This window comes from Nerophis ophidion, linkage group LG23, assembly GCF_033978795.1.
Source record: "Nerophis ophidion isolate RoL-2023_Sa linkage group LG23, RoL_Noph_v1.0, whole genome shotgun sequence".
In the NCBI taxonomy this organism is placed as follows: Eukaryota; Metazoa; Chordata; class Actinopteri; order Syngnathiformes; family Syngnathidae; genus Nerophis; species Nerophis ophidion.
In genome coordinates, this window is record NC_084633.1 from 30,590,677 (window position 1) to 30,606,035 (window position 15,359).

General features: G+C 42.3%; 1 protein-coding gene across 5 annotated transcripts in view; it reads right to left on the reverse strand.

The window, feature by feature from the left end:
* Positions 1-15,359, reverse strand: part of cpt1a2b (carnitine palmitoyltransferase 1A2b) — a 123,352-nt gene that overhangs the window by 12,302 nt on the left and 95,691 nt on the right. For 3 of the 5 annotated variants that reach the window (XM_061884120.1, XM_061884119.1, XM_061884118.1), the window contains exon 15: positions 12,379-12,507. In XM_061884120.1, the coding sequence (XP_061740104.1) occupies positions 12,379-12,507 (129 nt within the window). Of the gene's footprint in view, positions 1-9,031; positions 9,382-10,713; positions 11,090-12,378; positions 12,508-15,359 lie in introns of those variants that run through there. The other 2 variants (XM_061884122.1, XM_061884121.1) reach the window with 2 other exon arrangements.

The following is a 15,359-nucleotide window of genomic DNA, read 5'->3' on the forward strand; positions in this document are numbered from 1 at the left end:
GTCTGCACACAAGAATAGTATGGTGGTATGGTGTTTCAACACGGGGCACCTAGTTCGTCAGCACACTCCCTAAGTGCCACTGCGCACCTTCTCACCAGCCAATTCATGTCATATGCACCAGAAATTGGATGGAGGTGTAGCCCTTTTTGTTGGTAAAAGTAATGATCCTTCCGCAGGTTCACATACAGAAACTTTGTTACGACTCCTAATTCCTATATTTAGTCAAGTTTGATGTCCTGTCGCAGCACCAGAACTGAGGAGCCTCACTAAACAATCCAATCTCTACCGTGTTTATTAGCTTCTAAGGGCAGTTTAGGAAAATGTTGTAAATGAGATGTCTCTTTTGTTCACTTTATACTTTTTTAAGTATCTGAAATAATCACCTCATAAGGCTAGTCAGAATCATCTATAGCAAGACTATGGACACCTCGATTTTGGATGATTTCCTAGGACCAGTCCCCCTCGCACTACTTTATAGCTCTATCCGTAAATTGTGCGCGTTTCCCGTGAGAGTAGTGGTGTTCCAATTCTTCTTTGTATATAATGGTATTGGGGGTATTAATCTATCCCTTTAGAGCAGTGGTTCTTAACCTGGGTTCAATCGAACCCTAGGGATTCGGTGAGTCTGCTTCAGGGGTTCGGCAGAGCCTCCGCCGCAGAGGTCAAGACACACCCGACTCATCGTGTAAAAAAAAACCTTTTCCCTATCGACGTATCATGGATACTCCTCAAACAATGTTCCCTCGAATTTTACATCTGATTTGCAGGTGTGTAATTTGTTGTGAGTTCACGCACTGTGTTGGTTTTGTTCTTAGAGCAAGGTAATGTTCATGCACGGTTTATTTTGTGCACCAGTGAAAAAAACCTAACTCTTTCTTGAATTTGAAAAAAAAAAAAAAAAACATTTTGTGGCGGCGAGGTTGGGAAAGCGGCCGTGCCAGCAACCTGAGGGTTCCTGGTTTGATCCCCACCTTCTACCAACCTCATCACGTCCGTTGTGTCCTTGAGCAAGACAATTCTCCCTTGCTACTGATGGGTCGTGGTTAGCGCCTTGCATGGCAGCTCCCGCCATCAGTGTGTGAATGTGTGTGTGAATGTGTGAATGTGGAAATAGTGTCAAAGCGTTTTGAGTACCCTGAAGGTAGGAAAGCGCATAGAAATATAACCCATTTACCATTTATTTTTCACTAAAGAAGGGTTCGGTGAATGCGTATATGAAATTGTTGGGGTTCGGTACCTCCAACAAGGTTAAGAACCACTGCTTTAGAGCAAGGAATTTCAGATGCGGACTCCCCCACGGAGGGCCAGAGACAATTCCCCAATTTCTACATAAGTTATATATTACATCAGGGGTAGGGAACCTATGGCTCTAGAGCCAGATGTGGCTCTTTTGATGACTGCATCTGGCTCTTGGATAAATCTGAGCTAACACTGCTTAACACAATAAGTAATGACTAATTCCACTTGTAATCAAAGTGTTAAAAATAACGTTCAAAATATTAAACATGCTCATGCATTTGAATCCATCCATCCTTTTTCTACCGCACTTTATTTATTATTATTTTTTTTAGGGCTTGCCCTCCTGGGGGTTCTTCAGACCATCAAGCACCGACATGAAAGCCTGTTTCAGGGTTACCATCCATCCATCCATCCATCATCTTCCGCTTATCCGAGGTCGGGTCGCGGGGGCAGCAGCCTAAGCAGGGAAGCCCAGACTTCCCTATCTCCAGCCACTTCGTCTAGCTCTTCCCGGGGGATCCCGAGGCGTTCCCAGGCCAGCCGGGAGACATAGTCTTTCCAACGTGTCCTGGGTCTTCCCCGTGGCCTCCTACCAGCTGGACGTGCCCTAAACACATCCCTAGGGAGGCGTTCGGGTGGCATCCTGACCAGATGCCCGAACCACCTCATCTGGCTCCTCTCGATGTGGAGGAGCAGCGGCTTTACGTTGAGCTCCTCCCGGATGGCAGAGCTTCTCACCCTATCTCTAAGGGAGAGCCCCGCCACCCGGCGGAGGAAACTCATTTCGGCCGCTTGTACCCGTGATCTTATCCTTTCGGTCATGACCCAAAGCTCATGACCATAGGTGAGGATGGGAACGTAGATCGACCGGTAAATTGAGAGCTTTGCCTTCCGGCTCAGCTCCTTCTTCACCACAACGGATCGATACAACGTCCGCATTACTGAAGACGCCGCACCGATCCACCTGTCGATCTCACGATCCACTCTTCCACCACTCGTGAACAAGACTCCTAGGTACTTGAACTCCTCCACTTGGGGCAGGGTCTCCTCCCCAACCCGGAGATGGCACTCCACCCTTTTCCGGGCGAGAACCATGGACTCGGACTTGGAGGTGCTGATTTTCATTCCGGTCGCTTCACACTCGGCTGCGAACCGATCCAGTGAGAGCTGAAGATCCCGGCCAGATGAAGCCATCAGGACTACATCATCTGCAAAAAGCAGAGACCTAATCCCGTGGCCACCAAACCGGAACCCCTCAACGCCTTGACTGCGCCTAGAAATTCTGTCCATAAAAGTTATGAACAGAATCGGTGACAAAGGACAGCCTTGGCGGAGTCCAACCTTCACTGGAAACGTGTCCGACTTACTGCCAGCAATGCGGACCAAGCTCTGACACTGATCATACAGGGAGCGGACTGCCACAATAAGACATTCCGATACCCCATACTCTCTGAGCACTCCCCACAGGACTTCCCGAGGGACACGGTCGAATGCCTTCTCCAAGTCCACAAAGCACATGTAGACTGGTTGGGCAAACTCCCATGCACCCTCAAGAACCCTGCCGAGAGTATAGAGCTGGTCCACAGTTCCACGACCAGGACGAAAACCACACTGTTCCTCCTGAATCCGAGGTTTGACTATCCGGCGAAGCCTCCTCTCCAGTACACCTGAATAAACCTTACCGGGAAGGCTGAGGAGTGTGATCCCACGATAGTTGGAACACACCCTCCGGTCCCCCTTCTTAAAGAGAGGGACCACCACCCCGGTCTGCCAATCCAGAGGTACCGCCCCCGATGTCCACGCGATGCTGCAGAGTCTTGTCAACCAAGACTGCCCCACAGCATCCAGAGCCTTAAGGAACTCCGGGCGGATCTCATCCACCCCCGGGGCCTTGCCGCCGAGGAGCTTTTTAACTACCTCAGCGACCTCAGCCCCAGAAATAGGAGAGTCCACTACAGATTCCCCAGGCACCGCTTCCTCAAAGAAAGACGTGTTGGTGGGATTGAGGAAGTCTTCGAAGTATTCCCTCCACCGATCCACAACATCCGCAGTCGAAGTCAGCAGAACACCATCCGCACCATACACGGTGTTGATAGTGCACTGCTTCCCCTTCCTGAGGCGCCGTATGGTGGTCCAGAATCGCTTCGAAGCCGTCCGGAAGTCGTTTTCCATGGCTTCCCCGAACTCTTCCCATGTCCGAGTTTTTGCCTCCGCGACCGCTAAAGCTGCACACCGCTTGGCCCGTCGGTACCCGTCCACTGCCTCCGGAGTCCTATGAGCCAAAAGAACCCGATAGGACTCCTTCTTCAGCTTGACGGCATCCCTCACTGCTGGTGTCCACCAACGGGTTCTGGGATTACCGCCACGACAGGCACCAACAGCCTTGCGGCCACAGCTCCAATCAGCCGCCTCGACAATAGAGGTTCGGAACATGGTCCACTCGGACTCAATGTCCCGCACCTCCCTCGTGACATGTTCAAAGTTCTCCCGGAGGTGGGAATTGAAACTCTCTCTGACAGGAGACTCTGCCAGACGTTCCCAGCAGACCCTCACAATGCGCTTGGGCCTGCCAGGTCTGTCCGGCATCCTCCCCCACCATCGCAGCCAACTCACCACCAGGTGGTGATCGGTAGAAAGCTCCGCCCCTCTCTTCACCCGAGTGTCCAAAACATAAGGCCGCAAATCCGATGACACAACTACAAAGTCGATCATGGAACTGCGGCCTAGGGTGTCCTGGTGCCAAGTGCACATATGGACACCCTTATGTTTGAACATGGTGTTTGTTATCGACAAACTGTGACGAGCACAAAAGTCCAATAACAAAACACCACTCGGGTTTAGATCCGGGCGACCATTCTTCCCAATCACGCCTCTCCAGGTTTCATTGTCGTTGCCAACATGAGCGTTGAAGTCCCCCAGTAGGACAAGGGAATCACCCGGAGGAGCACTTTCCAGTACTCCCTCGAGTGTACCCAAAAAGGGTGGGTATTCTGAACTGCTGTTTGGTGCGTAAGCACAAACAACAGTCAGGACCCGTCCCCCCCACCCGAAGGCGAAGGGAAGCTACCCTCTCGTCCACTGGGTTGAACTCAAACGTACAGGCTTTGAGCCGGGGGGCAACCAGAATTGCCACCCCAGCCCGTCGCCTCTCACTGCCGGCAACGCCAGAGTGGAAGAGGGTCCAGTCCCTCTCGTTTCAGGGTTAAGATATTTTTTAATTTTTCCAATAAGTCTCTCAGTTGCTTTCCAGCAATTTTCTTTTTCTCTTTCGTTCTCGGTCGCACTCTGGCTCCAGCTCCAACCCTGTCTCTCCTCCTGGCTGCTGCTTATAACAGAGCGACAGGTGATTAGATAACACGGCCTAGGTGGGTTGTCTACGCACCTGTCGCTGATTTCGAGGCCGGTCTTGGCACACCCCGCTTCGCTGAGGCCCACAGGCCACGCCCCCTCCACAGTTAGCTTCAGAATATCGATGTTATTACAAAGAATAAGAGACCTATTATACTTTAGTAATGTTGGTCTTACTTAAAAATGCACGCGTTTAGGTGTATTCAGTGTTGAAAAAAATGTTATATGGCTCTTACGGAAATACATTTTAAAATATTTGGATTCTTGGCTCTCTAAGCCAAAAAGGTTCCCGACCCCTGTATTACATGATAGTTTGTAACCTTAGCCAGCTAGCCATGCTAGCTATCGTTAGGCTAAAATACTGCCAGAAAGTTTTCAAATGTGAAAACATTGTTTAATACCTTCAAAAAATTCACAAAAGACAACACCAAGTCGTCAATGGCGGCTTCTTCTCTGTGTAGTTCTTCATTGAACAGCCGAAGCATGATTAATGATAAAAAAAACAATCTCAACCATTAACTCCATTGCTGCCGCGTTTGTTGTGTAAGGGTGGGACTCGGGTTGTACGGTACACCGCTACGAATTAAGTACCGTGGTACTAATTAATTAAAAAAGGTAATACTGCCTTTGAAAATGCCGGTACTTTTTCTATCCGGGTGAACATTGGGTTTGGGCTATAGATTTTGGTCAAAAGCTCTCACATGACTACTTTCCGCCACGCTAAACGACATTGCACTTCCTCATTACATTTCTTTTGATTGACGATTTTTTTGCCATGTTAACATGCCCTGTTGTGCGGCATGAGAATGCTCCGCTGGCAAAAATTCGGGAAGCATTTGCAACGCATCGAAGACAATTTTGGAAAGTAAAGGTTCACCAAGGAGGCTAAAATGCCAATGAATGACAATGGTATCTTGTGTGAGGTTAGTAAGGTGACAAACACATGGAAAAGGTGGTATGTACCACTCTCAGTAACAGTGAATGAATACAATGAGTTGTTTCAAAATTGCACCTTTTCTGCATGTGTCACCACCAGTAATCCAAAATAAACTAATGCAGTTAAAATCAGCATTCATTCGGTCTTCAAGTTAATATAGTGATAATAAGATTAGGATGCCATGACTAGCCACAGCAAAACCTATGAAAAATATAAAAAAAAACAAAGTTAAAGCACAGGCATAATAGCACAGTGATCAAAAAAAAAAAAAATACATTGAAGGCAAACACCACAGTTGACATACTTTACACAAAAGACAACTTTTCCGTAACAGTTGGTCAAAACTAATGGGGCTTTTATCAAAATGAAGGTAATACGTTTGGTTGTTCTTTGTTTTCTGACAGACATTGTGCCAGTGGGAGTGTTAGAGAGTCAATAAACACTGCATGAATATAGTGGCAAAGTTCATCAAATACGGCCGTAAAATTGCCCCAAGATCATACTTTTAGGAAATGAAATTATTTATTGTAAGTTTATGAGCTGGAACATGTTTAGAACTACATTTAGACATACTATTTAGGAAAACAATGTTAGAACGGCTGTAATTGCATGCTTCAGAGCACAGCTGAACACATCCTTGGTGTGCAACCTGGCGCCTGTGGTTTAGTTTAGTGGTTCTCAAATGGGGGTACGCGTACCCCTGGGCGTACGTGGGATTTTTTTTTAAATATTCTAAAAATAGCAACAATTAAAAAATCCTCTATAAATATATATATTGAATAATATTTCAACAAAATATGAATGTAAGTTCATAAACTGTGAAAAAAAGAACAACAATACAATTGTAGACATGTTCCATAAATATTGATGTTAAATATTTCTTTTTCTGTGAATAAATGTTTAGAATTAAGTTGATGAATCCATCTCTATTACAATCCTCAAAGAGGGCACTTTAAGTTGATGATTACTTCTATGTGTAGAAATCTTTATTTATAATTGAATCACTTGTTTTTCAACAAGTTTTTAGTTATTTTTATATATTTTTTTCCAAATAGTTCAAGAAAGACCACTACAAATGAGCAATATTTTGCACCGTTATACAATTTAATGAATCAGAAACTGATGACATAGTGCTGAATTTTACTTCTTTATCTCTTTTTTTCAACCGAAAATGCTTTACTCTGATTAGGGGGTACTTGAATTATAAAAATGTTCAGAGGGGGTACATCCCTGAAAAAAGGTTGAGAACCACTGGTTTAGTTGACCATACTTTCTTTACAAATGGTTCTGTGGCTTGTGCTGTTATACTGACATCTACTAGGCGTCATTTACACTGCACACCAAATCGGATTTTTTTGCCCTTAAGTGACACAGATCAGATTTTAAACGCTTCAAAGTGCTTCAGATCTGATCTTTTTGCATTATATTCAGATTACATCAGGAAGTAACCCAAATCAGATTGGGATTTGATCTCTTCAAATTTGACTTCAGTCTAGACAGAATGCAACCTGAATGCAACCTGCACGTGAGTGTTTCGTCAGCTGTGGGCGAGCTACACCATTCGCCATCACATCATCCGGTCACGATGAGCAAAGTCTTTGTTCAACGGATGAATTTTCACTGCATCACTAGTAAATAGTGCACAAATAATAGGCTATATGTAATATATGAATATATATATATATATATATATATATATATATATATATAAAATTGCGAAATTGCGATTGTTGAAGGGCCGGAATTGATGATCTGCGTATTTGCTTACATGTTACGTACAAACGTCGTTTCCATATGAGTTGGGAAATTGTGTTAGATGTAAAAATATAAACAGAATACAATGATTTGCAAATTCTTTTCAACCCATATTCAGTTGAATATGCTACAAAGACAACATATTTGATGTTCAAACTGATAAATGTTTTTTTTTGTGCAAATAATCATTAACTTTAGAATTTGATGCCAGCAACACGTGACAAAGAAGTTGGGAAAGGTGGAAATAAATACTGATAAAGTTGAAGAAAGTTAATCAAACACTTAAATGGAACATCCCACAGGTGTGCAGGCAAATTGGGAACAGGTGAGTGCCATGATTGGGTATAAAGGAAGCTTCCATGAAATGCTAAGTAATTCACAAACAAGGATGGAGTGAGGGTCACCACTTTGTAAGCAAATTGTCGAACAGTTTTAGAACGACATTTCTCAACGAGCTATTGCAAGGAATTTAGGGATTTTACCATCTACGGTCTGTAAAATCATCAAAAAGTTCAGAGAATCTGGAGAAATCACTGCACGTAAGCGATTATATTACGGACTTTTGATCCCTCAGGCGGTGCTGCATCAAAAACCGACATCAGTGTGTAAAGGATATCACCACATGGGCTCAAGAACACTTCATAAACCCACTGTCAGTAACTACAGTTGGTAGCTACATCTGTAGGTTCAAGTTAAAACTCTACTATGCAAAGCCAAACCCATTTATCAAAAATATCCTGAAACGCCGCCGGCTCGGCTGGGCCTGAGCTCATCTAAGATGGACTGATGCAAAGTGGAAAGGTGTTCTGTGGTCTGACGAGTCCACATTTTAAATTATATTTGGAAACAAAGGATGTGGTGTCCTCCAGAACAAAGAGGAAAATAACCATTCGGATTGTTATAGGCGCAAAGTTCAAAAGCCAGCATCTGTGATGGTATGGGGGTGTATTAGTGCCCAAGGCATGGGTAACTTACACATCTGTGAAGGCACCATTAATGTTGAAAGGTCCTTACAGCTTTTGGAGCAACATATGTTGTCATCCAAGCAACGTTATCATGGATGCCCCTGCTTATTTCAGCAAGACAAGTGTTACAACAGCGTGGCTTCGTAAAAAAAGAGTGCAGGTAATTTCCTGGCCCGCCTGCAGTTCAGACCTGTCTCCCATCGAAAATGTGTGGCGCATAATGAAGCATAAAATACGACAGCGGAGACCCCGGACTGTTGAACGACTGAAGCTCTACATAAAACAAGAATGGGAAAGAATTCCACTTTCAAAGCTTTAACAATTAGTTTCCTCAGTTCCCAAACGTTTGAGTGTTGTTAAAAGAAAAGGTGATGTAACACAGTGGTGAACATGCCCTTTCCCAACTACTTTGGCACGTGTTGCAGCCATGAAATTTTAAGTTAAATATTATTTGCATAAAAAAAATTAAGTGTATGAGTTTGAACATGAAATATGGTGTCTTTGTAGCATATTCAACTGAATATGTGTTGAAAAGGTTTTGCATATCATTGTATTCTGTTTATATTTACATCTAACACAATTTCCCAACTCATATGGAAACGGGGTTTGTACATTGCGGAAGTTGTTTACATGAGAGGTGAAAAATATTGCTACTGTGGATCCAAGCTGATGTCAGTGTTGCCTCTACTTAACAGCCACTAAAATATTACAAACTTACCAAATATATTACACTAGATATACCCATTCATTCGTTATATTACTTTATTTTCATGTAAGAAAAAACAAATTTTCAAGGTGCGCGGCTTTTATTTTATTTTGTAATTGTAACAACCTCGTAACATTTGGGATCTAAACACCAAAGTCAGATTTTTTCACACCGACATCAAAGCAGTCCTATATGGAGCAGAGACCTGGAGAACCACAGCTGACATCGCCAAAAAAGTGCAGGTCTTCACTCAAAGCTGTCTGCGGAAGATTCTTCACATACGATGGCCAGTCATCATCAGCAATACTGAACTCCGGCAAAGAGCTAATCAGCTGCGTAAGGCCAAAAATACCATTACTAGACAAGCACTAATATGGAACCCGCAGGGCAAACGGAAAAAGGGCCATCCCTGAAACACCTGGCACAGAGACCTGGAGGCAGACACAAAGAGCATGAAGATGACTTGAACCCAACTGGAGATAACGGCCCAAGACACAAATGCCTGGAGAACACTTGTTGACGGGCAGTAGGTGTAAGTAAGTAAGTAGCAAATTTATTTATTTTCTCTTTATCGAATCGTGCATACAAGCGACATCGAGGCCACACTGGGGCCTGTGCGCGTCTACACTGGAGTCTGATAAAGATCACATTTTACCTGAAGTGAAAAGAGTCAGCTGGAAAAAACTCAGACTTCAAAAAATCTGACTTGGGCCACATTGGTCTGCAGTGTAAACGTAGTCCTATTGACCAGTCGGGAGTATACTACTATCCTCAAAATCGTTTTATTTCACTCTTAAAAAAACAACGGCATAGCTTCGACTGATAGTAGACTATAAGCATAATCAACAAATAGGATTCGACTATGATAATGTTTAGTCGAAAACAGCCTTGAATTTAACATTTAACATCACTTTAATCTTAATTGAAGGCTCTTGCAGGAGATGACGCAAAGGGTTGGGTTTGAATTTGTGGGTTTCGGATTCCTTGTTTTGATTCCGGTTCCTAACGATTCTCAAGTTTTATTCTTACATAGGCAGGCTCATCATAAAGGTTTGCATGTTTAAATAAGGGTGCTATAACGTTATTTTTTTGATGAAATGTCCGTCCCCTTTTAATCAACTCGACAAAAATGGTAGCAGCTATTTCGTCCGATCGGTTGATCGCAATTAAAATAATTTGAACGATTTCGGAATAATCAGAATGTTAGTCCCGGTTCCCATTGATGGCCAACCCTATAGACAAGAGGATTTAAGAGGGAGGAAAGGAGGAAGTGAAGAGCCAAGCAGACTTCATACTTGAATTCAATTTGGTGCATTTGTGGGTTACTTTGCAAACGTACAAGCAGAGACTTGTACCGTACCTGTGTTACTTAGCATACAACTACAGAGTCAACCCGCGATGACGTCATTAAAAAGGCAAAGAATGACTTCTGGGTTGAGTCCAGACTTAAAGTGCCAATGATTGTCACACACACACACTAAGTGCGGTGAAATTATTCTCTGCATTTGACCCATCCCCACAGGGGAGCAGTGAGCAGCAGCAAGGGCCGCGCCCGGGAATCATTTAGTGATTTAACCCCTAATTCCAACCCTTGATGCTGAGTGGGTCCCATTTTTACAGTCTTTGGTATGACTCGGCCGGGGTTTGAACTCACGACCAACCGATCTCAGGGCAGACACTCTAACCACTGGGCCACTGAGTCAGGAAGAGGTGGTGGAACATGGATAATGTGCTACGGACACAGTTGGAATCCTGCAGTGTCTTTAATAACATGACAAGACTGGCTCACCAACTTGTAAGATTCTTTGTATGGACACTCAATTCAGCGGAACAATATAATTTAAATTACTTTGTTTCGCCCAATTAATACACAGTTATTGCATGCTGGTTGTCAAACAATACGTGCCAACATTTGTATTTAAAAATATAAAAATATACCCTTTTTTTTTTATTATATGGTGGACATTTCTTGTTACAAGGTCGTGGTGGTTTTCACAAACATTGAACCCACATGGCATGGAAGAAAAGGTTACAGGCGGCTCATTTTTGGAGACTCGGAGCAGAGCCATCATTGTGCCACCAAAAGCCGCAAGGACCTGTCGGACAGTCATGCAGCCAGCAGCATCCTCCGAAGTGGAGCTGCAGGTCAAGAGATGGGAGAGCAGCGGCAGCAATCCCAGCCTTAGCAGTGCATAGTGTAAATTTTTGCCATTGCAAAACATTTTTGTTCCTCTGACAAAGGGGAATAGAACATAGAACATTTTAAATCAACAAAAAGATCTGAAGTTGATCTTCAACATTGAAGATAATAAAAAAAAAAAATAATAATAATATATGGCTTTCTTTGAGGACTTTAATGACTGAAAGCCTTTCCGGTCCTCGGACCGATTATATAATATTGAAGGACTCTCTAAGGTTTAATGTCTAAATTAAACGGTGGAAGAGGGGTTAGTGCGTCTGCCTCACGATACGAAGGTCCTGCAGTCCTGGGTTCAATCCCAGGCTCGGGATCTTTGTGTGGAGTTTGCATGTTCTACCAGTGAATGCGTGGGTTCCCTCGGGGTACTCCGGCTTCCTCCCACCTCCAAAGACATGCACCTGGGCATAGGTTGATTGGCAACACTAAATTGGCCCTAGTGTGTGAATGTGAGTGTGAATGTTGTCTGTCTATCTGTGTTGGCCCTGCGATGAGGTGGCGACTTGTCCAGGGTGTACCCCGCCTTCCGCCCGATTGTAGCTGAGATAGGCGCCAGCGCCCCCCGCGACCTCAACAGTGAATAAGCGGTAGAACATGGATGGATGGATAAGTATGTCTCCCTCACTGTGACATCACAACGTAGCCAGATGGCAAAACCTCAAAATGCATGAATAAAATGATATGACGCTTTGGCTTTGTTTAACACGAGTATCTAACATGTAAAAAACAACAAAATACATCATAGGTCCCCTTTAATTCAAGATCTACTTTGTATATAACTCGGATAACAAAATATCTCTCAAACAAACAAGTTTGTTAGGCCCAAATTTTCGGCTGTACAATACCTGAGAGACTACACGAAAACCAAGACATATTTTTTGGTTTTAATTTTCATAAAAAAACAAGTCCTAAGAAAAAAACAACAACAAAATTACCGCAGCAGCTTTGGTCGATAAATGTAATAAATATCACACTGAAACAGTATTATTTTTATAAAAATATACACAAATGGAGGAAAACCATGTCAACTAACCGCCTTAGGTTGAAAAATCCATTATTATTATCCATTGTCCGTATATCTCTGGCTAAAGGTAACATGCAAGCAATGGCCAGTTTTGGTTTCAGGTTTCAGCCAGTAAGCCGGTCTAAGGAAGGTGGACATGAACGGGTTCTACTGTTAAATGTTTTGTTCGACAAAGACCTAAATGAGAAAAACAGCTGTAAGACGTACCTCTGAACTCTCCAAAGCTTTGACAAAGGCACTGCTCTCACTGGAGCAGGATCGCACAGTCTCGGTGCGTCCTTCCCTGAAAAGACGGGTCATTGATGCTTCGTAAGTCAGACAGAAACTTCCACGGTCCTAATGAAAAGAAAAAAGAAGTGACAAAAAGATATGAATCTTTCTCGGAAAATCCGCACAGCCACTAAAAGAAGTCCAGAGGACTAGTATGGAGTATAAATATAGGATAAACTATTTAGAGGTGCGATTCCTGCATTACAAAGTGGGTTTCCAATGTAATAATAATAATAATAATAATAATAATAATGGATTAGATTTATATCGCGCTTTTCTATTGTTAGATACTCAAAGCGCTCACAGAGAAGTGGGAACCCATCATTTGTTCACACCTGGTGGTGGTAAGCTACATCTGTAGCCACAGCTGCCCTGGAGTAGACTGACGGAAGCGTGGCTGCCAGTTTGCGCCTACGGCCCCTCCGACCACCACTAATCATTCATTCATCATTCATTCAACAGTGTGAGCGGCACCGGGAGCAAAGGGTGAAGTGTCCTGCCCAAGGACACAACAGCAGCGATTTGGATGTCGATAGGTGGGAAGCGAACCTGCAACCCTCAGGTTTCTGGCACTGCCGCTCTACCCACTACGCCATGCCGCCCCACAAGTAATGTAATACAGCAATTTAGTTTTCCAGAGTAGTCATGGACAAAACAGATTTTGGTTCGGATTTGTGGAAAAAAGACAAAAGATCTGAACGAGAGTCAGTAGTAGTTTTTGCTTTTCTTTACTTAATTTGCAGTGTAGACTTTATTTTGCCCCAGTTGTATGTAATACATGTAGGACAGCCATAGTTAACAAATGCAATTAATTAACATCAAAAATGCATTAATCATATATAAACGCAGATAATTTACACAATTTAATTTGACTGCACATAATGTACTAAAAATTGGTGTAGGTCAGCAATTTATTTGCAATATTATTGCAGAATTGTTCAAAATGTGCACTTCATACTATGCTGTTAGGTGTTGAGTAAGAAGTAAAATATAAAAAAAATGTTTGTGGATGACATTCTGACAATAAGAAAGCATTGTGAAGAAATGTTCAATCTTTTCAAAGTTAATTCAGATTATGTCAACAATTAAAACATCTGAACAATCATGATTAAGTGGAACAAAAGTAATGACTGAGTAAGCTGATGTATTTGCTTATTTTTTGTTGTATGTTATGGTATATAATTATGGCCTTCATAATCTTCTGAGTTGAATAGCTAATGTATACGTACGAATAAGGGGCAGATATACGTTTATACATCTTTCTGCTCCCAATCATTCATGATTTATTTTAATGTTGTATCAACTATTTTAATTAATAATTAGGTATTTTATGGACCATAGGGTGCACTGGATTATAAGGCACACTGCCGATGAGCGGGTCTAGTCAGGTCTTTTTTCATACAAAAGGCGCACCAGATTATAAGGCGTATATTAAAGGAGTCATATTATCATTTTTTTGTAAATTTAAACCATTTCCTTGTGGTCTACAAAACATGTAATGGTGGTTCCTCAGTCAATATTACAGACAATCTACAAGCCGCTTTCAGACAGTCGCTTCAGGATGCGCCGTTTTTGTGGGCGGACTTTACTTGAATCTACAACGGAGAAGCATCTCCTCATTCGTGGCTCACTAGTGCAACAGCGGAAACGTGTCCCGTGCAAAACCGTCCGACCGGAACTCTCTAATAATTAAAGTTCTGTGGGTGAATTATGTAAACTCACTACAGCGGTAGTTCTTAGCACTTCCATAGCGAAACATAAGTTAAACTTTACGCTACTTTATACTAGAAATGGCAACAGCAGAGGGTTAATGTCCCATAACAAGAAGATAGTGAAAAAGAAGAAGCTTATCGAGCATGGAATCGGCACGAACTACAGTGGCGGAGGTGCGCAAATTTTCAAGACGTATGCAGATCTCAAATACACATCGGCAGGTACCAAAAGCTAAGAAAAGTTGGTTTTGCATAATATTGTAAAAACAAACGCCAGATAATATGTCTGCTAATGGGTGCCATTTTGCGGTCCTTATACACACCATAATAATACTTGTACCAGTGACTACGGTAGCTGTAATGGGCCGACAATCCATCAAGCGATGCGGCTTCAAAGTCATACTAAAACATTTTGACAGAGTTTTGAGTGCCGTGTGTAATGTTCTTTATTTCCAATGGAACATTTAAAGTGTTGTTTACTGGCGTCATATTGGAGTCTACAAGTATCACTTATGTGTGACTACCATCTACTGGTCACACTTATAAATACACCATGTACCAAATAAAATTGATTCGAGGTCGGAAAGCATAATCAGAATTATTCCATACATTAGGCGCACCATGTTATAAGGCGCACTGCCGATTGGAGAGAAAATTAAAGGATTTTGTGTTTGCCTTATAGTCCAAAAAATACGGTAATCAGAATTTAGAATCAGCTTCATTGGCCAAGTATGTCTTAACAAACAAGGAATTTGACTTGGTAGACTTTGTACAATGTAAACAATAAATATCAGAAATTAAATGAACACATATACATATATATATATATATATATATATATATATATATAGGGAATGTTTTTGTTTTGTTATTTTTTAAATTGACTGATGCTATTTTTCTATATTGTTATAGTCCTCATATTAAATAGATTTATATAAATATTTAATGTTTGTCAAAAACATTTGTCCTGTGTTCTATTTTGGTCAAGAATTCATGATCACCAAATTAGAAGGCAAAATAACAAAATCACAGGAGAAATTCCAAGCAAAAACTTATACAGTGCAATACTTGGCTTGTACTGTGTCTACTTAGTGTCTACCAAAAAGTACCAACATCGCCTCCATAACCTCACAGTAGGTTCAAGCAATGTTATGAAAATCTGCTTTGCCAAAAGCTGACAATACAATTTAAGGAAATGTGAGCGTT